Raw genomic sequence first — 23,972 nt, forward strand, 5'->3', positions numbered from 1 at the left:
AACTCCCCCGGAGGTGTAAAAGAATTGAGGGAGGGAGAAGGTAGTCTTGGGGAGGACAACAGCTTAAAAATCCAGGATTTGGGGTGTTAAGTACACGAGCGTCAACAATCCATCTTTTTAGCTCAGATAATGGAGAGAAATCACGTTTAGGAGCTGCAGAAACTTGGGTTCAGTCTTCAGCACTCAAATCAGGTAGGTCATAACATCCTACAACACTAGTTCCAAGGGATCCGAGGGCCTCTTCTGGCCATCTCGGAGCACCTGCATCCATGTGCTGTACATACAAACAGTTGTGCACCCACACATACATAGATAATTAAAAAAAATATGTTAAGGGCACACAAGAAGGGTCACTAATTGAAGACCTGAGGGGTCAGTAGCAAATTGTCTTTTCTGGTGTTGTACTGTAACTACAATAAGGGCTTGTTTCATAGCAAGGCTCTGATGCACGACTTTTTCATAAGTCCATACAGGAACACTTCTCCGTGATTAGAAATCCCTCTTTCCTGTGTAGTGTCCTTGAGGTTGCTGAAATTGGCTTCTCGTGTCTAAAATAAACATGTCATCACTTTGTCTTTGAGTCTTAGAAATGTGGTCAGATGCATCATTAAGAAATGAGTCACAAACTTATAACCCTGAATTACTTTGCCCCTTGAAGAAATGTCAAATTGAGCTCAAGTGGAACTGCTAAAGGAAACATCAGAAACCCAGCACTGTGAGGGTGACGTGGGTAGGGCAGGCAGAGATGTCGCATTGTGAATGGAAGGCCAGTCACCCTGAGCTATGTGGTGAGACTCATTCTTAAACAAAATGAAACAAAGCCAGAGGGAGAGAATGAGAGAGAGGGAACTTTCTTTAATAGGTGGTATATAAATGCATACATTGTATATATGTTCAGTAAATTCAACTGTTCTTGCTTCTTAGAATAAAAATCTGCATCAATGTCTAAGGCGTTAGAGAGAATGAAACAAAACAGAAGGAAGCAGGGGGCAATAGAAACACTCAGCACTGGAAACTCGGTGGTTGTGAGACAAAAATCTCAGGTTTTTCACAAGTTGTTTAACTTTACACAGATGTACTATTGTTGTGTAATGCACATTCATCGACTGTAGGCAGTAAATATAAATCATTGCCTTTATCATTAAATCTGCAATAGACAGATGAGGTGACGAAAGCCTTTGATCCCAGAAGACAGTGGATCTTTGTGAATTTGAAGCCAGCCAGATCAACAAAGTGAATTCCAGTATAGCCAGGGCTGTTAGAGAAACCCTGTCTTAACAGCACCTCCCCAAATCGCAATAATCAAAAGAACTTGATTTTTAGAAACTTTCCCCATTATTTTGTTTGTTTGTTTTGTTTTGTTTTTTGAGACAGGGTTTCTCTGTGTAGTCCTGGCTGTCCTGGAACTCACTCTGTAAACCAGGCTGACCTCGAAGTCAGAAATCTGCCTGCCTCTGCCTCCCAAGTGCTGGGATTAAAGGCGTACACCACCACTGCCAGGCTCCATTAAACTTTTTATAGGTGCATTGAATAGACTTAGTAATCGTGTATGTTCCTGCTTGTATAATGAGGGATGGGAGTTGTTCCTAACAAGTGGATAATAGGCTCTTGACAGATACTATGTAACTTTCTTCCTTTCAGGCTTCTCTTAATTCTATCTTATTTCCAGGAAACAAACTCGTTTATCATCCTACCTCAGTAGATCCTGTTTCCATATATGATTGTGTTCTTATCTTTGTTTGTAGCCGGGTTTTGGAACCTATTCACTAGATCTGAATAGGGCATTGCTACTCGTGCTACTAGTGCCAAGTGATGCAATTCTTGACTAGCCAACAGTGTTTTGGTTAGTAAAACTAAGAGGGAGGGAAGGACCCAGAGAAGAAAGGGAGGCACCCAAGGAGGAAGGAAGGGGGACAGACAGAGACAGAGACTGTAAAATGAACCTAGAGTCTTGCATAAGCTAAGCAAGCCGTCTATAACCACTGAGCCTCATTCCCAGCTCTCTGCTTCTTTATCTACTAGTTTTGAGACAGGATCTCAATTAGCTGTCTGGGTGGCCTTGAAGTTATGACTATGCTTCTATTCCCCCCCACCCCGCCGCCCGCCGCCTGCTTGGTATCTGGGATTACAGGCCTGAACCACCAAGCCTAGCTTAAAAATGGAATTTTGAGACAGCTAATGTTTATCTTCAATTTTAACTTAGGCGATGTTAGATTGCTTTGCAATGCGCTTGTACAAAATAACTTGTCTAGCAGCTGAGAGTGGGACTGTTCTTTGTTTCTCATTTGACAGCCTTAGAAGTATTTACCTATTCAATAGCATTATGGTGTTAAAGTGTCTTAATTATTAGTAAAGTTAAACAGGTTTCACGTGTTTATTGGTTCTGAGATGCTGCCCCTCACACCCCCTCCCAGTCTGTGTAGTTCTGGCCTGGAACTGGTATGTACTCCAAGCTCCTACAGCTCTATCTGCCTTTGTTGATTGAAGAAATGTGCCACCCACACCAACCCTGGATATTGATTCTTCAAACGCTTCCTTCATGCACTTAACTGTTTCCTCTCTGTTGTGTGCACGCATTTTTCATTGTTTTCTTATTGATTCTTCTTTTGAGGGACACCCAGTTTGAATACATACAATTGTGGCCAAAAACCAAACCAAACCAAACCAAAACCCAAACAAACAAACAAACAAGCAGACCTGTTGAGCTTGCTAGGCAGACTCTACCAACTGAGCTACACACCAGCCTTCTTGTTGACTTTTCTTGTTGACTTGAGTGGGAGCTCTCTAAACTATGCAGTAACTTCTACAAAAATGAGATTCCCTGCTATTCTTTGGTTTGACAATTTCCAGTTCTCATACACACAATAACCAGAAAGTTCTAACTTCACTGCTCTTGTGGGGCTTTTGATGTTATTTTTTTTTTAATGACATAGGCGTTATTTCTGCTTTGGGACCGTTTTAAGTAATACTGCTTTTGAAACTTTAGACAAAACCTTTTGTGAAGACACATTCTCTCTCTCTCTCTCTCTCTCTCTCTCTCTCTCTCTCTCTCTCTCTCTCTCTCTCTCTCTCTCTCTCTTTCTTTCTACCTGAGAAGAATTCCTGGGGAAATCCCAGTTCTGAGTGCCTCTGTTGCCTATACTCACTCCTTCAATGCAGGTTACAATATCACTTACAGCTTTTTGGCCAGTTTCTACATCATACTTCTATTTTGTCCACTTCCTTCTACCACCAAAGTAACAGCAGGAGTTCGGCTTTAGAAAGCATAAGCTGGGGTCGAGACTGTAGCTGTTTGGTACAGTGTTTATTTGGCATGCATCAAACCTCGACATCAGCCTCCAGCACTGTGATTAGTAAAAACAAAAAGGATTAGCTTTCTTCAGAGGGTGTGTGCATGGGAGGGGGGTGTGTGGGTATGTGTGCACATGGGGGTGTGTGGGTATGCATGGGGGGGTGTGCGGGTATGTGTGCAATAGGAATCTAATATGTACGATAATCAAGGTACCACAGGGAAGATGGCTGCTCTTCCATAGGACCCAGGTCAGATTCTCAATCGTGTGATTGGTGGCTCACAATCCTCTGTAATTCCAGTCACAGGGAATTCGATACCCTCTTCAGGTCTCTGTGGCCTGTGTACAAATGAATGTGTAGACATTATGCCCATTCACATAATAATAATTTTTAAAAAGTACATGTATATTCGCACAGCAGCCTTGCTTCAATGTCTTATTATTTCCTGCCTGTAAAATTATATCACTGGTATCTCCTTTTTAGGTCCTTGGGCCTCTAATCCATCTTCTGTACACTATAATGGGTTTGTGCCTCTCCCTTTGGTTTAGCGGACCATGAGACAAGGAAGTTTCTCTGAGTCTCATGCTAGGCCATGGGAAAAGCTGGAGTTCCTGAGCCAGCCAGAGGGCAAGTTTGTCATCTAGGAAGAGATTTTTTTTTAAAGATTTATTTATTTATTATATGTAAGTACACTGTAGCTGTCCTCAGATACTCCAGAAGAGGGCATCAGATTTCATTACGGATGGTTGTGAGGCATCATGTGGTTGCTGGGATTTGAACTCAGGACCTTTGGAAGAGCAGTCGGTGCTCTTAACCACTGAGCCATCTCGCCAGCCCCAGGAAGAGATTTTACAGTTCTAAAATCTGCTAGACCACTTTGCAGAAGAGATTGAGTCAATGGCAGGTCAGTGTTGGCCTGGACCACACCTAGATTAGGACTGCTTGCATGTGAATCACTGTTGCTCTCTACTTAAACCTAAGCTTTCCATCAGGACCCTGAAGATAGACTATGTTTTTTTTTTTTCTCTTCCCAATGGGACCACACGCAACAGATCTCTTCTTTCTGCCTTCCATTAATACTTATTTCTTGGCTTGGCTACTGAGAAGGTGTAGGCTGAGCCTACTTTGTTAAGGCCTGCCAGAGGCCAGGCTCTAACGGTAACATTTCAAGTAACCATTCGCATCTTGGAGCACGTTCCGGATTGGTTTAAGTAATCTACATGCTTCCAAAATACTGTGTTAGTACAGTATCGAAATTAGGCGAGAGTGATGTTTCATCACACAATTCAGACTCATTTCCCAGTCTTTGAGGTACCCGAGGATGCTGAAGAAGGCAGTGCTACACATGATTGGGAAAATAAAATACCAGCCTGGGGGATAACTGAAGAATGTACCTGTTGGGGAAAGGGCTTCTGGAGCCTGAAGGTTTTGCTGTGGCCAGCCCAGTTCCTTGCTAGTTTGGGTACACAGTAGCACAACGCCCGGCGCAGCCTCTCTGAGCGCTGGGTGGAGCGCATGCGTACAGCTGCCGGCCGGCTCCCCTTGGGAATTCGTTTCCACAGCAACAGTTTCCCGGGAGGCGCGGGTTCTTTCTCCTTCCGGCGAGCTCGGCCCGGAAGCGCACTGTCAGGCCTGCGGGCTTGCCGGCGCCTCGTCTTTTGCCCGTTGCAGCAGGGACGTGGTCGCTGCCGGCCGGGCTCAGAGGCACCCGCCATGGAGGGCCAGCGGGTGGAGGTGGACGGCGGGATCATGGAAGGGGTGAGTGTGGGGCTGCTAGGGGCCGGGGCGAGCTGTGGCGGCGGGGGCCTCCATTCAACCTCTGTCGTTTCTCCACCCCGGTGCTCTCTGCAGGGCGGCCAGATCCTCAGGGTCTCCACCGCCCTGAGCTGCCTCCTGGGCCTACCCTTGCGCGTGCAGAAGATCCGCGCGGGCCGCAGCACGCCGGGCCTCAGGTACCGCGGGCGGGCGGGCGGGCGGGCGGGCGGGGAGTTGGGGTAGGGGGCCTGGGAGCCCCGAGATCGGAGCCCGGGTTGTGGGGCGGAGGAGGCCCGGGTGGCATTCAGAGTGCGGCCTTTGCTCTCCGTTTCTGTCCATAGGGCAGGCCGCTAGTTGTCCTTAGGACGCCCTGAAACAGAGTAGCTTGTCCATGTGTCTTGTCATGGTAGGTTTATTGTTAATTGTTCTTGCAAGATATCATCTAGGCCAGGGTAATCCGGAACTTCTCTGCTAGGGTGAATAACCTTGAACTTTCGATTCTCCTGTTTCCACCGCTCAGATGCTGGAATTACAGCTGTGTGCCACCATGCCCAGTTTATGTGGTTCTGGAAATAAAACCTAAGGCCTCCTCCACACTGTGCACGCCCTCTCCCCACTGAACTACATCCCTGTCCCTCCAATCTCACCCTCTCTTTTCATAAGAATAACAGTCAAATTGTATTACCGCACCCCCTAATAGCCTCCCTTATGTTGATTGTACCGCAAAAGGCCTGTTTAAATGATCACATTTTGTGTGGATTGAGACTTCAAGGTGGGAATTTAGGAATGAGGACTACATAATTCAGGTAGTACTGGTGTCACGGGGTGGTCATTAGATGAAATTCAAGCAAGACTGGTGGCTTTTAGGTAATTCTAGACTTTTTATTTATTTACTTTTGTTTAATGTACATTGGTATTTTGCCTGCATGTATAAGGGTGTCTGATCCCCTGGAACAGGAGTGACAGATAGTTGTGAGCTGCTATGTGGGTGCTAAGAACTGAACCCTAGTCCTCTTACCCACTGAGCCATCTCGCCAGCCTCTGGTTTACCTTTTTTTCTGCACATGTATAACTTGTAACAGTTCACCATGGTAGCCTAAAATAACCAGTCTTGAAACCTTTAAGAAGTTGCCTCTAAGCAGTGAGTCCAAGTGCATTAAAAGCCCCAGACAAAGTTATGCTGTTGGAAGACATCACTCTTGTTTTCTGGCCATTGCTTTTGTAACTGTGTCATAGAGTGGGGTATAGGCAGTCTGATGGCACACGTTTTGATGCAGTCTTATGACCTGAAGGCCTCAGCATTTATCTGGACTGGAAATGGTTCGTGATCTGTGTGGCGGGCACCTGGAGGGAGCAGAAATCGGCTCAACAGAGATAACCTTTACACCCGAGAAGATCAGAGGTGGAGTCCACACAGCAGATACCAAGACAGCAGGGTATGTATGTCTCACTTAGTCCTCCATTCAGACCTGGGTTCAGATGTAGATTTTTTGGCTTCGAGGGGATGCTCTTTGGACCTTTTGAGGTTCAGTTTTCTCCCTCTTTAAAATGTAAATGATAAACCTGCTTGTTTAGTTGTAGCTGTTATTATTTACAGATTTTTTTTTTTTTTTTTTTTTTTTTGGTTTTTGTAAGACAAGGTCTCCCTGTAAGTGAACATTAATGGTGAACTCATCCCTCCTGTCCGTGTCCCCACTGCCCCCACCCCCAGGGGCTGAGATTGCAGGCATGTGTCACTATACCTGGTTTTCCCTTATTGTCTTAGTGAGTACCCATGTAACTCTAGAAAATGTCAGAGGATTGCCTTGCATGTCCAAGGCCCTGGGTTTCATCTCCTGCTGTGCAGGGAAATGCTTACTCTATAAACATTCCAGATGTCCCAGTTACCCCTTTCCCCTGGGGAAGTGGAGCTGGAGCCGAGTTCAGTGGTAAAGTGCTTGATTAGTGTAAAGTTGCCGTGTCCAATTCCCACTACCAGAAAATAAACAAAACAAGAGTCATAAAACCCAAGCCAAACACACTCAGTCTCCTGGGAAGTGGGTAGCTTAACAAACTGCTAAGAGCCCCTCGTACCGTCCCACAATGACAGAATGTGGAGAGGAAGCAGCGTTTGCTTGCTTTTGTGCACTGTTTGGTTGATTGCATCCTTATTTTGTGTCTGGTACTGGAGTGCTAGCCCACTGCCTCAAGAATTCTGGCCAGGTTCGTTGCCTGAGGTTCATCCCCAGCCCCTGATTGCTTCTTAGAGTAACCTTTTTTTAAAACTGTAATGTTCTGTTATGAAGCATTTGACAGAGTAAGACATTATATGATAAACCTTTTGTCAGTTCAGAAATAACTTTAAATGAATTATGGTTCTTTTAGGAAGATGTTTAATAACCCATGATATCGGACCTATGGTATAAGCAGACTTCTTGGCAAAGGCACCTCTGATTAGGTTTAAAATGAGATCTGTCATAAGGCAAGGAAAAGAATTTGAGGTGTCTTCTCATCAGCACATATTGTTATTTTATACAAAAAAAGGGAAGAAAAAGTCATAGTTTTCTTTCTAAAAATTAAGACAGTCGTAAAATTTGAAGCTGAAAGAGAAAGCATTTGTTCTAAAACTTCCATGTTGTAAATTAGGAAGCCAAACCCCATTGGTGTTAAGTGACTTAGCTTCTCTCTTGGAGTCAGGGTAAGAACTGACATTAGAATTTAAGTCTTGGGGCTGGAGAGATGGCTCAGTGGCTAAGAGCACTGACTGCTTTTCCAAAGGTCCTGAGTTCAAATCCCAGCAACCACATGGTGGCTCACAACCATCTGTAATGAGATCTGATGCCAGCTTCCAGGGTGTCTGAAGATAGCTGCAGTGTACTTACATAAAATAAATAAATTAATTAATTAAAAAAGAATTTAAGTCTTTTGCCTCCTAATAACCCCCTTCCCCAAACAGGGTTTTACTGTGTAACCTTGGAACTCACTCTGGAGACCAGGCTGGCCTTGAACCCACAGACGGTCCCCTTCTCGTCTCCCGAGTACTGGGATAATGGCGTGTGCCACCACCACCTGACTATGCCTCCTAATTTTTAGAAATATTATTTATTGTATTTGTTTCTGTGTGCACACACACATACACACACATGCATGTGCATGCTCCTGTGCATACACACATGTACACATGTATAAACATTCATGCTTTGGAGTGTGTGTGAAGGTCAGGGGAAAACCTATGTGACTAACTCGGTTTATTATGATTGGTTTTATTTTGAAGAACGGCAATTCATTTTAAAAATCTGACCAGATACTTCATTTTTAAAAACACTTCACATTCTGTGCCTAAGTTTTGTGATTCTTCATGTCGACAATAAGGAGAAAACTCCTTGTTAAACATTCTGTTTCTAGTCAGTGAATTCTCTGATGGGAGGAACACTGCTGTGATTTGATACTTGAGTAGTGTCCTGTGCATGGTGACAGTAACAGCCCAGGAATAAGGGGGTAGGACTTGGCTGTTCCAAATGCATTTTCATAAACTGCTGCTTTCAGGAATTCTTTGAGAAAAAGTTTGAAGGTTTTATTCTTTTTTTCCTAGGTTTGGTTTGGTTTGGTTTTCGAGACAGGGTTTCTCTGTGTAGCCTTGGCTGTCCTGAACTCACACTGTAGGCCAGGCTGGCCTCGAACTCAGATCCTCTGTCCTCTGCCTCCCAGGTGCTGGGATTAAAGGCGTGCGCCATCACTGCCTGGCCATGTTTTTATTTTCAATTTAACTTAATTTTTTTGGTGATGTTGGGTACTCAACCAAGACCTTACAAATGAGAGGCTGAAGCCATTTACCGTTGACTCACTACCTCAGCACAGTTTGCCTTTGTCTTTCTGATTTGAAATACTTCTGTCAGAGTCAGGATTTTACCCTCAGACACTGAAATCTTTTCTAACTTTTCCGTAGTCTGAGCTTCAAGTCACACTGGCGTGCAGTAACAAATACAGCTGTTCTGAGACTCAAACGACAGTCCAGTGAAGCTGTTCTGCCTTTTCCTTAGGAGTGTGTGCCTCTTGATGCAGGTTTCAATGCCCTGTGTCCTGTTTGCGGCTTCCCCGTCGGAGCTCCGTCTGAAAGGCGGCACCAATGCGGAGATGGCCCCGCAGATCGATTACACCATGATGGTAAGGGCGCCAGGGTCTCTGTTTAAATGTCTGCAGCATCCTCACAGACATCCTGTTCACGCACTTCCTAGTTCTTTTGTAGGAGAGGGCACAGGTTAGGTTTACTTTAGGGTTTGCATTATAAATTAAGATAGTGTTCAGACCGATTCTTTTTAAGGACCTAAAAGTCTAATTATGTAAATTATCAGTTATATAAACTGCCTGTTTTTATTTTAGTGTTGGCATGCCTATAAGGAAGAAAATGGGTACAGGTTGAGTATCTCTAGTCTGAAATACTGAGTGAGCCAGTGAGATAGCTCATTGGGTAAGAGCACGTGCTACACTAGCCAGATGACCTGAGTTTAGCGCCCAGAACTGAAGAAAGGCCAGAGCTAAGTCCTGAAAAGTGACCTCTTGACTATCACACCCCCCCTCCCCACACACACACTCAGATAACACAATTCTTAAAGATAACTATAAAATTCAAAACTATTTGATTACCAACATGATGCTCCTAGTAGGACATGTCCCACCTGACTCTATGTGGTGTGCTGTGGTCACAACACCGGGGCACAGGTCACTGTAAGGTGGTGTGCAAGGTCTGTGTATAACATGTGAAACACAAGTCAATTTTATGTTTGCATCCTGTGTGTTTGTGCAAATACTACGGACTCTGAACAAGTCAGATGCACCTCTGGCTCTGAGCATTTTCAGGCAAGGATATTCAATCTGTATTAGTGGTTTTTTTCTTCTCCAGGTTTATTGTGGCATAGTTCTTCACACCTAAATTTACTCCTTTAAATGTACTTTTAAGAATTTTGTACAAATATATATCTGTGAACCATTTCCAGAACCAAAGTGAGGGTAAAAAAAAGTTTTATTAAAAAAGAAAGAAGGAAAATTACAAACCTTTGTAGCTAGTTTTGTCCCCAGCTCCTGCCAACCACTGTTCTCTCTGAGTTCTGCCCTTTCACAATGTCATACAGAATACAAATGCTGTACGTGGCTTTAGAATTTGGTGGGTTTTCCTCTTTTGAGACAGGGTCTTATGTATCCCAGGCTGGCCTTACATTTGATATGTACAGAGGATGACCTTGGACTTGTGAGCCCCTGCTTCTACTCCAGAGCCCTAGAGTTAAAAGTGTGCCCAGTGCCATGGCCAGTGGATGCAGAGTGAGCACAGGCTAGGCAAGGCAAGGCAAGCACACTGCCCACCAATCTCCAGGGCCAGCTCAGGGACAGGCTTTTTTTCCTCCCCAGTTACATTTTGAGACTCCGTGTCTCTCCAGCAAAGGCCAATGCTCTGAGCTGAGCATGAGTCGAAGGCCCTTGCGTTGCCTCCATCATTTGTCAGTTTTGAACAAATTCACTAGAGACTACTGAAATGTTTTCAGCCCTGTCCTTTTCTTACCCCACGAGAGCTCCTTTTCTTCTGCATCTTACCCAGCACTAGATACAGAGAGCCTCTGTGCTTTAACACCCCCACCCTAAATTGAGTTTTGAAATGTTTGGGGAGAAAATACCAAGGCTTTACACATGTTAGGCAACTGCTCTGTTGTAGGCTACATCACCACTCCTGTGTTTGATAAAAAAGCAAAATCATAGACATTTAGTCTATCCCTCCGACACACATGGTGATAGTCTGGGGACCTGAGTAAAAGTCTCCATAGCTCTTGTATATTTTCAAGGCTTTAGGTTTAAGCACCATCTTTCTGAAACCCTGCCATTCTGATGGGTCAGTGTGTGGAGACATGTAATAAAAGCCCCTTTCAACCTGGTGAACATGGCACACCTTTTCAATCCCAGCACTCGGGAGGCAGAAACAGGTGGATCTCTAAGTTTGAGACCACGCTCATCTACCGAGCAAGTTCCAGGACAGCCAGGGATACACAGAGAAACCCTGTCTTGAAGGAAAAAGAAAAGAAAAGATTTCTCAGTTTGGACTTCTATTGCTTCCAGGAAAATACCATGACCAAAAGGCAAGTTGGGGAGGAAAGGATTTATTCAGCTTATACTTCCACATTTCTGTTCATCACCAAAGGAAGTCAGGACAGGAACTCAAACAGGGTAGGATCCTGGAGGCAGGAGCTGATGCAGAAGCCATGGAGGGGTGCTGCTTACTGGCTCATGGCTTGACAGCCTGATGTCTTATAAAACCCAGGACCACCAGCCCAGGGATGGTACTAGCCACAATAGGCTGGGCCCTCCCCAATTGATCACTACTTGGGAAAATGTCTTACAGCTGGATCTCATGGAGGCATTTCTTCAGCTGAGGCTCCTTCCTCTCTGATGATAACTAGCTTGTGTCAAGTTGACACACAGCTAGCCAGTACAATAATTTACATAAACTAAATATAGATACAGTGAAGGATGAATGTTAAAGATACTCGAGCATAGCCTTGTTTAAACTGTAATTGCCATTGTATGACATGTGCCTTAGAGGGTGATGCCTCAGAGCAATGAGTCTCAGCCCCTTTAGGGGCTCACAGATCAGATGTCCTGCATATCAGATACTTCCCATTCATAACAGTAGCAGAATTATAGATATGCAGTAGCAACTGAATAATTTTATGGTTGGGGTCACCACAACGTGGGTGATTGTATTAAAGGGTCCCAGCATCAGGAAGGTTGAGAGTCAGTGCCTTAGAGGATAGTTCAGTAAATTCTGCTCCAGTGCCTTGCCATTTAAATATTGCTTGAGAGGAACTCAGTATGTCATGAAATGAGGAAATGAGAAAAAAGCTATGGTAAAGCACGGTCTACCTAGTAAGTTTCAATAGTATTGAGAAATTGAGAATGCAGAGTGGAAGGGTGTTCACCAGCAGCCTCCTGAGGCTTTTAGTGCACACTGTGTTGATGGGGTTGGGGAGGGCTGCCCTGTAGTCATTCCTAGGGTCGGTGTGTGGAGCTGTTGTTTTTTATTACATAGATTTGACAGTCTGCTTAAGTAAATGTTAAACGTGTAGCTATGTAACAGATCTTTTGTTTGAAAGATAGGGTTGGTGTCAGTCTCTGTTGTTCCTGTGTATCTGCAGCACCTGCTAGCTAGCTCACTGCATAGCGGTTTTCATTTAGTGATTGAACTTAGTGAATCTGTGCATACTGCTGCCTAAAGGAACAACTGACTTTTTCAGGTTTTCAAGCCAATTGCTGAGAAGTTTGGTTTCACATTTAATTGTGACATTAAAACGAGGTAAGTTGCTCGGTCCTCAGCACCCCACCTCTCCCTTCTGACGGCAGGCAGTCCTGTGAACCCGACGCAGGGCTTGTGCGTGCCAGGCCAGCCCTGCTGCTGAGTTTCATCTCCAACCCTTAACTTTTTCCATTTATTACATGCTCCAAAAATAGTGCGAAAGGTAGATTTAGAGAACGTTTACTGAAATACTCTTAATGCATTGTGTTCTGTGATATATTTCTTACAGAAAATAATTGTACTTTGTGGCTTAAAGACATTAACTGTAGGGTTGTGGGACCTTACCAGCCACCAGTAGTGTTCATTTGTTCCTTGTCAGAAATACTTTCATGGCAATTTCTACATGGAGATCTTCATAGCTAGCGTTATCCGTGCCTCTGAATAGGCAATAAGGGATCACTCACTGTGTGTGGACAGCTACACTAGGCACTCTGGGATCATAGTGAGTCTGTTCCACAGTGAAGTCAGAATTGACTTCTAAGAAAGCCCAGCCTTTAGGGATGTCTCTGTAAGCTGTCCTGTTCTGTACAAGAGTGAAGTGTTCTGCATGGGGCTTAGTGCGTTATGGTCGCAGTGCCCCAGGTTTCCTGTCCAGTTTCATCTTACTTCCTACTTTCACACTGTTATATTCTAACTTGGTTATCCACCGTCTTAAACTACTTTGCACCTTTAAATTCATGTTATTTATCCCCTGTCACATAAACATTAGAAATCATATTTAAAAATAGAAAATAATGATTTCTTATTTGGACTGTTGGTGAATGCATTCACTCGTGTTGCATTCCTCTGTTGGAACCACCTCTTCGCAACCATACTTATCATTGTAAACTACACCATCTCCTTACGAGGTAGAAATTCTTGAAGATGGAATGGAAGCACAGCAGTTCTCAGCATCTGCAGTAAATGAATAGGACAGTTAAAATTTTATCACTGCTCATCTGCTTAGATGTTCCTCAGGTATTAATCTGAGTGTCATGTGCCAGCTGCTGTTTTAGGCCCAGGAAGTAGAAACTAGCAGAGCCAGCGTTGACAGAACTTATGCTCTCAGAGAGCATGGTGTGAGGAGCGTGTCCTGCCCTGTCTTAGGCAGTAGTCACTGTGCGGTAGCCGTTGAGTGCCTGATAGTCTCGTGTCGCTGGGAGGATGATTTCTTGGGGTGCTGTGGATTGAACCCAGGGCCTCACATGCACACGCTAAGGATGCAGCCTACCTCTGAGCTGTACTTCTGGCCATAATTTCAGTATTCATGTGTAACTTGAGACCACAGAGTTGGCATCTGAGGTTGCAGATATCATAGAGACCGTTTCCTGAACCTCTACAAATGATAATCTTTTTGTATCATTGCTGTTACTGTAATGGGTTGTTAAGCCTTACTTTGTCTGTCCTCAGTTATGGAGCATGTATTTGTTCTACTTTTCCTAGGGGCTATTACCCCAAAGGGGGTGGTGAAGTGATTGTCCGAGTGTCCCCAGTTAAACGATTGGACCCAATAAATCTGACTGATCGAGGCTCTGTGACCAAGATTTATGGGAGAGCTTTTGTTGCCGGTGTTTTGCCACTAAAAGTAAGTTGTCATAGTATTCTTAGAAGTGTAGGGACGCCTTGATGATTTTGAGAGTACTCTTTTTTTCTTTCAAAACAAGAGCCTCAGACAATTTGAGGATTTATTTTTTTTTCTTTTGAGGTTTTTGTTGTTTTAAAACAGCGTGGCATGGGTAACCCAGGGTGTTTCAATCTTCCTGGGTAGACCAGATGGCCTTGACTTTTCAGTGCTCCTGTTCCTCTGTCTGCAAAATGTTGTTTGTTTTTCTCAAAATAGAGACTTACATAGCTCTGATATAGCTGATGGTGGCCTTGAATTCACAGACCCAGTAAACCCCAGAATTTATGTATACTAGTCAAACACACTGCTACCTGAGCTGCATGCCTGGCCCCAAGAACTTTTTTTTTTTTTAAGATTTATTTATTTATTTATTTGTTTACTTAATGTAAGTACCCTGTAGCTATCTTCAGACACCCCAGAAGAGGGCATCAGATCTCATTACAGATGATTGTGAGCCACTATGTGGTTGTTGGGATTTGAATTCAGGACCTTTGGAAGAACAGTCAGTGCTCTTAACCACTGAGCCATTTCTCCAGGCCTGAGAACTTTTTTAAAAATTTATTTATTTAGTGTGGATAGGGATTAGGCTGCATTCCAAGGTGAACATGTGGAAGTGGGGATTGGACACATGTCATAGTGTGTTCATAAAGGTAAAAGAGGTCAGCTAAAGGAGCCATTTCTCTCCCTCCGCCATGTGAGCCCTGGGGCTCTCTCATGTCAGCAGGCCTGGCAGCAGTGCCTTTACCCACTGAGCCATCTCTAGAAGTGTATTTATTTTGTTCGTGTTTTTTTAAGACATGGTCTTACTTGGCTGGCTTGGAACTCACTGTGTACATCTGACTGGCCTCAAAAGAGTTCCACTTGTCTCTGTCTTCCAAATGCTGAGATAAAAACTGTACTCCACTCTGCTGGCAGAGCTTTTGTTTTTTAATTAATTAAAAAATTAATTTATTTATTTTTAAGATTTTTATCTTTATTTTATGTGGCATTGGTGTTTGGCCTTCACATGTGTCTGTGTGAGGGAGTCAGATCTCCTGGAACTTGAGTTACAGGTGGTTGTGAGCTGCCGTGTGGGTAGGGTGCTGGGAATTGAACCCTGCTCCTCTGGAAGAGTAGTCAAAGCTGTTAGTCACTGAGCCATCTTTCTAGCCCCTGCTTACTTGTTTTGTTTATTGGCTTTGTTTTGTTTTTTGATTTTGTATTTTATTATTTTTGTGTGTACATATATCTTGCCTGTACATATATCTGTGCTCCATGTATATGCAGTGGCTTCTGAAGCCAGAACAGGGTATTGGGTCCCTTGGAACTGGAGTTACAGATGGTGGTGAGCTGCCATGTGCTGCTTGGATCGAATGTGGGTTCTCTGGAAGAGTAGCCAGTGTTTTTAACTACTGAGCCGTTGCTACAGCCCCACATTTATTGTATGTGCATGCGCTTTGCCTGCATAAATGTAAGTATACCACATATGTGCCTGGTTCCTGGGAGGTCAGAAGAGGGGGTCAAGTCCTCTGAAACTGGGGTTAAGGGATGGTTGTGAGCCACCATGTAGGTGTTGGTAATTGAACCCAGATCCTCTGAAAGAGCAACAAGTGCTCCGAACTACTGAGCCGTCACTCCTGTTCCCAGACCCTAATTTGAGTGTCTTCATTTAAATGTTTCTTAGAAGTTAGTGCTCTTCTAGAAGTGTAAAAATGATACGTGGAAAAGTTAACTACGTTATATACTTTTGAAGGAATAAAAACGGTGGTCCAAATAACCAGTGACGAATTTGGTCTCCTTTTCTGGTTTGCCAAAATAGGTAGCAAAAGATATGGCGGCGGCGGCTGTGCGGTGCATCCGGAAGGAGATCCGGGATCTGTACGTTAGCATCCAGCCTGTGCAGGAGGCCAGGGACCAAGCCTTTGGCAATGGGAGTGGAATCATGTGAGCACACACATAGAAATAGTTGAGACCCTGATGTCACTGTCCTCATCAAAGAGTTGTATGCATTCGCTCAGCTTAGGGTTCTGCAGTGTATGTGTAAGGCCATTCCTACCTCAAACAGCAGTTCAGTGAATCACTGTGATCATTCTGGTTGAGGCTTGGTGCTACATGGCTGTACTTCCCAAACTCAAGAGACTGGGGCAGGAGGATCACAGATTTGAGGGTGGCTTAGACACAATCTGCATAGCAAGTTTTCAGGCAGCCGGGCTGTCTATTAATATACTGCCTTAAATTAATTATAAATAAATTAATATATTACCTTAAATCAGAATGTAAAAGTACAACATCAAAAAGGAGAAAAGACAAAGGTCATGCTCCCACCCCCTCCCGAATGTTTTCTACATCCTTGTGTTTGTTGTAGGCCTTCCTTTATCTGTTGGTTCCAAGTGTTTAGCTCTGGGTATGTGTATGAATGCAGGCATCTATGGAGTTCAGAGAGGGCCTCAGGTGTCTTGGAGCTAGAGTTCCAAGCAGCCATGAGCTGCCCTAAGTGAGTGCTGGGTACTTGACTTGGTTCCTCTGCAGGAGCAATTTTATTGGCTTCTCTCCAGCCCCCTGAAGATTTAGGCTATTCAGAAGGTTGTCTTTGAAACTAACACCAACAGAAAGGTTTTAGTTTTTAAAGATGCCTTAGGTTTGAAATTACTTTATAATTACTTAGTGTGGTAATATTGTCTTTTAAAAATATTATGTTAAGCCAGTTAGGAGTTAAGTTTTAACAAAAATTCTTTAATTGGGCTAGACTGTGGTGGTGCACACCTTTAATTCCAGCACCCAGGAGACAGAGACAGATGGATCTCTGTGAGTGAGGCTAGACTAGTCTACAGAGTGAGTACCAGCACAATCAAGGCTACACAGAGAATCAAGAACAAAACAAAACAAATTCTTTAATTGATATTTTTAAAGTGTAGAAATACAGTATTTTGTGGATACTTATATTTCAAACCTTTTATTCAGAAATTTACAAAGTTTAAAGTAAGTTCTTGCCTTCTTTGCTGTAATACTACCTTAAAAAGAAAACAACAGAACTAAAGTCTGTGTAAAGTCCTTTTTATCCTGTGTACTGTAACCAGAGCTAATGACAGGATAACCTGAAGGGGAGGGCGGTGGCATTCTCTACCACTCATGTGAGTAGTTTCGTCTCCTGAACGTTGCCCAAAGGAATCCTCCTGCCCCCTGAGATTGTTGGTGACTTTATTGTCTGTGGGAGGAATTTGATTATTGCAGTGTAGATGTGAGAGGTTTCTTGTGTCGTATTTGCATGGTATGTAGACCATTACAGTGTGGGTAATTGCACTTGTCCCCTCTTCTGTAGCATTGTTGCTGAGACATCCACTGGCTGCTTGTTTGCTGGATCATCACTTGGCAAAAGAGGTATACATGAAGGAAGGGGTCTTTAGATGCCATCATCAGGGAAGAAATCTTTTTTTTAAAGATTTATTTATTTATTTGTTTATTTTATGTATGAATACACTGTCGCTGTCTTCAGACATACCACAAGAGGGCATCAGATCCCATTACAGATGGTTGTGAGCCACCATGTAGTTTCTGGGAATTGAACTCAGGAGCCCTGGAAGAGCACTCAGTGATCTTAACTGCTGAGCCATGGCTCCAGCCCCAGTGAAGGAATCTTTATGTTTTTAGTATAGACTGTCAAGAATGATGGCTGACATATTTAAAAGACAGTCAACTAATTCTACTTTAGAGTCAGTGAATTTTTCATTTTCTCAACTCTGTATTTTGAGCAAGTTGAAGACCTCGAGTCTATACCCTCTGCTAGGTGACCCAGTCATGAACATGTAGCTGCATTCTGTGTTCATTTCTGAAGCGTTGCCGAGCTCAGCTGTGGATCTGAGAATGTCACATTTTAAGAGAATACTGAAAAGTCTTCAATTAATTTTAAATTAAAAGTTCGATTAAATTGTGACTAATTCTAACTTGTGTAAGTCACAAGTTTTAAATTGAAAACTGAGGTATAGCTTTGGGTTATAATTTTGTTATATACTGGCTTTATAATTAATTCTTAAAATTAAATTATGTATGAGTGTTTTGCCTACATGTATGTCTCTGTAGCACTTTGTGCCTGGTACCTGGGGAGAGCAGAAGGTGTTGATTTTCCTGGAACTAGAGTTGCAGACAGTTGTGGGCTATCATGTGGGTGCTAGATAGTGAACCTGGGTCCTCTGGAAGAGCAGCCAGTGCTCTTGACTGTACCAATCTTCAAAGCCTGCATTTTGTTTTGTTTTGTTTTTGTACCTGTTTTTCATAGTTCTGGGTAAGTTAGAGCCTCACCTGTGCAAGGCAGGTGTTCATGCATTGAGCCACATGCCCAGCCCATGAATGCTGTTAAGAAATGGATGCCAGGGGCATGCTGAGGTCAGAGGACAGCTTGCTCTCCTCACTTTGTTTCCTGGGAATTGAACTTGGATCATCTGGCTTAGCCTCGGGTTCCTTCACTCACTGAACCATCTAACTGGCTCCATAGTTAATATTTTTTTTAGTGGATAGCAAACGACCTATTTTTCCCCACTTTTGCTTTGAAACATCGACATTTCTCGTTTCATAAGATTAAATAACATTGAGATCCTTCCTGAAAAGTGCATTGGTTAATTCCCAAAGCCTGAAAATAATGTTACATCAGTGCTAATTGGGATGTATCAATTAAAGGTTTTGATTGATTGTTTTTCTGAGACTGAATTTCACTCTGTAGCTCAGGCTGACCTTGCACTTGCTAGGGTTTCAAGTATATGTCACCTTATTCAGTCCAGTTAAAGTTGGTGACTTGGGAGTAATTTGCTGTTATTTTCTTTATTATTGCTCCTGTTTTAGGTGTGAATGCAGACAAGGTTGGGATTGAAGCTGCTGAAATGCTATTAGCGAATCTTAGACACGGTGGCACTGTGGATGAGTATCTACAAGACCAGGTAACGACACTGTTAGGATCAAAACCGTGTTCCTGACAGATTTGAACATAATTATGTTGCATATAAATTTCTTCAATTGTGCCATCAAGTATCCAGACACATTTGTCTCTCTTGTTCTCTCAAACACAAAGGGTCTCTAGAGTTGACTCCCATTGGGAGGTGTTGTTGAATATTTGGACTGCTACTCTTTTGAGACAAGGTCTCATTCTCTACCCTCACATTCTCTCTATCCTTCTGGCTCTTCTTGCCTAATGTGGGCGGAGTCTTGTGGTTGGTCCTCAGAATCAAGAAGAGAGGGAGAAGGAAGAGGAGGGCTCTTCAGTATTTCTTGACCATTTTCTGGAGACAGTTTTCCTTGTGTTTAGTCATTTTCTTCTTCCTAAATTTATGTTCCCAGGAATTCTGTAGACTCCATTTATCTTTTAAAATGGGATTTTTGAAGAGTATAAAAACTTGTCATGTACAGCAGCTTGCAAAAATATTTGGTCTAAGTAAGTGTATGAGCGTCCATCTCTCTTATCTTATTCTGAAACATAAATTGTTAAAAGTCCATCTTTATGACAACCTGCCTTTAATCCCAGCACTTGGGAGGCAGAGGCAGGTGGATTTCTGAGTTCAAGGCCAGCCTGGTCTACAGAGTGAGTTCCAGGACAGCCAAGGCTACAGAGAGAAACCCTGCCTCAAACAAAACAAAACAAAACAAACAAACAAACAAACAAACAAACAAAAAACCAAACCAAACAAAAAACCAAAAACAAAACTGAAGAAAAGAAGTCAGTCAGGCTAAGCATTTACCAAGCCACAGACTGTGGTTAACACACACTCTCTGTTACTGAGTAAAGCTTCTAGAAACATAAAGAAAATAGGAATTATTCTTTTAATTTCTTTTAAAAGCTATTTTGATTTCTAGTAGCATTTTCCTGTGAGTGGTTGTACAATTTGTAAATCTGAATATTAGCATATTTTTGAGATTTTTCTTCTTTGTTCTTTTTGATAGCTGATTATTTTCATGGCACTAGCCAATGGAATTTCCAGAATAAAAACAGGACCAGTCACACTCCACACACAGACTGCTATACATTTTGCTGAACAGCTAGCAAAGGTGAGTATTATGTTAGAAAGACTGACGGGATAATAAACAGGAAACCCAGCAATGACCACAGTTGGCGCTGCTCCTGGGCTCCCTGAGTGGTGAGCTCTCAGCAGCCTCAGCATCTGCTTCCTGTCTCCTCTGACACACTGTGGGCGATTAGAGTGAGCAGAGAGTAGATGCTTTGACGCCTGTGCTTCGTGCTAGCAGCCTGGGTTTTGAGCATCCCAGGACAGTTTGGAAGCCTGAAGTTCTATGCATCAGTGAAGGTTCTGCCTGACTATTGTGTGAGCTCACGTTTATACCTTTTCTTCAGTACTCTGGTCTAAAATAACAACAACAACAATAGTATAAATTTCAAGTGAGATTAATGCTAATCTTTTCATAGGAAATGTAAAAATTGTTCCCTTTAGCTAGTAAAGCCACTGTTCTTTTTCTTCTCAAATTGCTTCTCACTGTTTATTACTGCTAATACATACAGCTTCTTTTCTGAAAATGTAGCAGATTTTTTATTTTGGAATTTCGTTTTTATTCTTTTGCCTGGTTTTAGTTTAGTTTTAATAGTCAAGGCCTCAGTATATATTTTGGCCTGGCTTTGAACTTCCTAGGTAGACCAGGAGAACTTGTGATCCTCTGGCCTCAGCCTACAGGGAGTTCTTAGATGCAGCAGGAGCTACCACACACAACGACTGTATTCTCTAATATAATTCTGTAAGATTGTGACTCAAGTTTTATGGGGTTGCCGCCTTTTCTTTGAGATTATAAAAGTAATTCACATGAGTCATGGCAGTGATTACCTGCCACCCGTCACTTGAGAGTCAGAGGCCAGCTCTGTCTGTGTAGCACATTTCAGGCCAACCTAGGCTGTAAGATAGACTTTGAGAACAAGAAGAACAAGAAAAAGAGTGCAGAAGAACTACACCACAGTCCCTACAGAGTCGTCTTCTTTCAGTTCATGTTTTCAATTGAAGTAATTTTTTCATACAAAATATTCTAATCATGGTTTCCCTACCTCTTCTCCTTCTAGATCCTTCTCCACTCCTCACACTTCCAACTCACACCTTCCTAATGAACAAGAAAGCAAGTAAAAAAGACACACACACATACACACACACACACACACACACACACACACACACCCTAAGGCATATAGTGTCGGACACTTTTAATCCCAGTACTTGAGAGGCAGAGGCAGGCGGACTAATTCGGAGAGAATGACAGTATTCTTAATGAGCTAGGCATGGAGGTGCAACCTTATCTTCTGTTGCTTGGGAGGTGGAAGCAGGAGGATGGGGGCTCCTGGGGATCAGGGGATCAACGCCAGCCAGTGCTCTATGGCAAGACCCTGCCTCACTCCTTCTCTCGCCAAAAGTGATTCACTGGCTGAGGAGAGCTTAAGCACTACAGCCTTGGCTCACACAGAGCCCCTGCCTGCTTCTCCCTCTGCCTGCTTCTCCCTCTGCCCGCTTCTCCCTCTGCCCGCTTCTCCCTCTGCCCGCTTCTCCCTCTGCCCGCTTCTCCCTCTGCACTGGACGTTCACAGCCTCTGCTCTTCTTAGTTGCTGTTGGGAGAAGCAATGGAAAGGCCTTGCTTAAATCAGGAAACCTGATGAGAATCAAAGGTAGATTACATCCAAGACAGACGTGAATTGACTGTTTTATAAAATCCTTGATTCCCGCTGTTGCTGTTGTTGTTGTTGTTTATTGCCCTGGGAAATCAAACTAGTGATTTTTGTGTGTCAGGCAACCATGCTTTCAATGAGCTCCGTCCTATTATTATTTTTAAGATTTACTTATTTTATGTATGTGAGTACACTGTCAGTCTCTTCAGACATACCAGAAGAGGGTGTCAGATCCCATTACAGATGCTCATGAGCTACAATGTGGTTGTAGGAATTGAACTCTGGTCCTCTGGAAGAGCAGTCGGTGCTCTTAACCACTAAGCCATCTCTCCAGCCCCCTATTATTTTTACCTTTATTTCTATTTTATTTTATATGTATGAATGGTTTGCCTACATTTATGTCTGTGTACCATATTTGTGCCTGGTTCTCTGAAAAGCCAGAAGAGAATGTCTACTCCCCTGGAACTGGAATTATAAGTGATTGTGAGCCTCCATGTAGGTGCTGGGATTGGATCTGGGTCCTCTGTAAGAACAGCCAATGCTCTTAAGTGCTTAGCCGTCCTTTCAGCCCCCTTCAGTTATTTTCATTTCTACTTATGCTGTGTTTATAGTTGCTTTCTCTCTCATAGATTAGTGTCTTTGCTAATTGGTACAAAGTTTTGTTCATTGTAGCCTACAGTTTTACAGGACTTTGTATATTTGTAGCCACTTACATATTACTTGAAGAGAGTACACAACAGAAAGTTTCCTGAACTGGGGTCATGATCCTTGTTTCTTATTTAACTGTGTATGTAGGTCAGAGGCAGGGGAGTTGCTGAAAAGGGGTCTTACTAAGTGTAGTCTAGGCTGGCTTCAAACTCAAGATTTTTCTACCTCAGCCCTGTGCATTCTGGGCTTACAGGTCTGTACCACCTACACCTGGCTCTTTGTTGCACTTTGCTGGGTGACTTATGACATAGTATCTTTATTTTCTGTGCTTCGGTACAAATAGCTCATCTGTAGAAATCAGAGAGTTCGACTGGACTATCTTTTAGGCTCCCTCAGTAGGGCTAAGCATGAACATGAAATGATTCCCAGGCTCCTGCTTGTGTTTTATATTTTCATGTTTGTAATTTGAAACTGCAGACAAATAACTATACAGGACTTTGGCTCCTTTGCTCTGTGTTCTGGTTTGTCATGGCACAGTGATTTTGAGATGTCCACTTACACAGTCACTGTTCCATGTATGGAAATTGAAAGCTTGTGAACATTGCTGGTCAGGGAGACCACAGAGTAATGGTGTCAAATTGTATTTTAGAGACTCCTAAAAGTTAAGGCATACTTGAAATCCCTTTGTCAGAATCTTAAACCTATTTAGTTGTTTTGACTTAAATTATTTTGTTAAAAGGATCAGCCTTTGCCTTTAAAATGGCACTTCCAGAGCATCGTCAAAGAGATGACATATTTCAGAGCTACTTTAGCTAATAAGCGAGAACTACAGTGTTAGGCTCAGTGCTGAAGGGCATTAGTCACTGCCACTCCTCCGCCCTACCTACCCTTTCTGAGCATGCTTCCTGAATTATGTATTTAGAGAATTAAATTGGCAGGAAAAATTTAATGAGAGCAAATAATGTCATACCTGACAGGTAAATGGTTCAGATACATGTTTTAGGAAAACAAAAGGGAAGAGAAATGATGCCTTTTCGCCAGCAACAGGCGATGCTTCAGAATCTACATCTGACTTGGCAGCACATGTCCCCTGTCCCACACGTCCCCTGCTCCCACATGTCCCCTGTTCCCAGTCAGTGGGCGTGGAGTGGAGCCTGATTCTCTGTCCTGACAGACTCCACAACAGTGAAGGAGAACCACAGTCCCAGCACGAAAGAAGTGTTGCATTTCTTCACATATCACTTGATTTTTATGTGTATACCTTTTTCAGATGGGTTTGATACTAACTTTCTGTCTCCTTAACTTCCATCCTGGGATTGCCCTCTGTCCTCTCATGTGTATTCACTTACTAATGTTCTGTTTTCAGGCCAAATTTACCGTGAAGAAATCAGAAGAGGAAGAAGATGCCACTAAGGACACTTACATCATCGAGTGTGAAGGAATTGGAATGGCAAATCCACACCTCTAGGGTGTTCACGTACGCTCTACCTCCTTGTTGCACTAACTTAGCCCATACGTGCTGCAACACAGTGAGTGAGACAACAGCTACCACAGGACTTGACTCTTTGGAGATGGAGGTTGGCACTGTCAGTTGCTGAGAATGCTCCATCATGTTAAGCTTGTGGAATATCTCCCAAGATACAGACAGTGAACAATCAAACATAATGAATATGTGTAATAGTCAACTTCAATATTAACACCATACCCTAACGTTATAAATAAATTGTTGTTCATACCCTAAA

The 23,972-nt window shown here is 43.1% G+C and overlaps 1 protein-coding gene across 3 annotated transcripts; it reads left to right on the forward strand.

Annotated features, from left to right (window-relative positions):
• The first annotated feature begins 18 nt into the window (after window positions 1-18).
• Rtca (RNA 3'-terminal phosphate cyclase) lies at window positions 19-23,972 on the forward strand. Of its 3 annotated transcripts, none has more exons than XM_085835563.1 (11): window positions 19-192; window positions 5,143-5,243; window positions 6,324-6,482; window positions 9,066-9,189; window positions 12,303-12,361; window positions 13,784-13,925; window positions 15,763-15,887; window positions 17,263-17,321; window positions 18,777-18,871; window positions 19,869-19,973; window positions 23,597-23,972. In XM_085835563.1, exons 3-11 carry the CDS (start codon window positions 6,364-6,366, stop codon window positions 23,696-23,698), a joined length of 930 nt encoding a protein of 309 aa, XP_085691689.1. In that variant the 5' UTR covers window positions 19-192; window positions 5,143-5,243; window positions 6,324-6,363; the 3' UTR covers window positions 23,699-23,972. The 3 variants fall into 3 exon arrangements, with proteins under 3 accessions (XP_085691689.1, XP_085691688.1, XP_021013262.2); XM_085835562.1 differs by having other exon boundaries at window positions 6,339-6,482; XM_021157603.3 differs by lacking the exon at window positions 19-192 and adding an exon at window positions 4,873-5,049 and having other exon boundaries at window positions 6,339-6,482.

The sequence above is a fragment of the Mus caroli genome, unplaced genomic scaffold, assembly GCF_978045245.1.
Source record: "Mus caroli unplaced genomic scaffold, Mus_caroli_1 scaffold_3, whole genome shotgun sequence".
Lineage (NCBI taxonomy): Eukaryota > Metazoa > Chordata > Mammalia > Rodentia > Muridae > Mus > Mus caroli.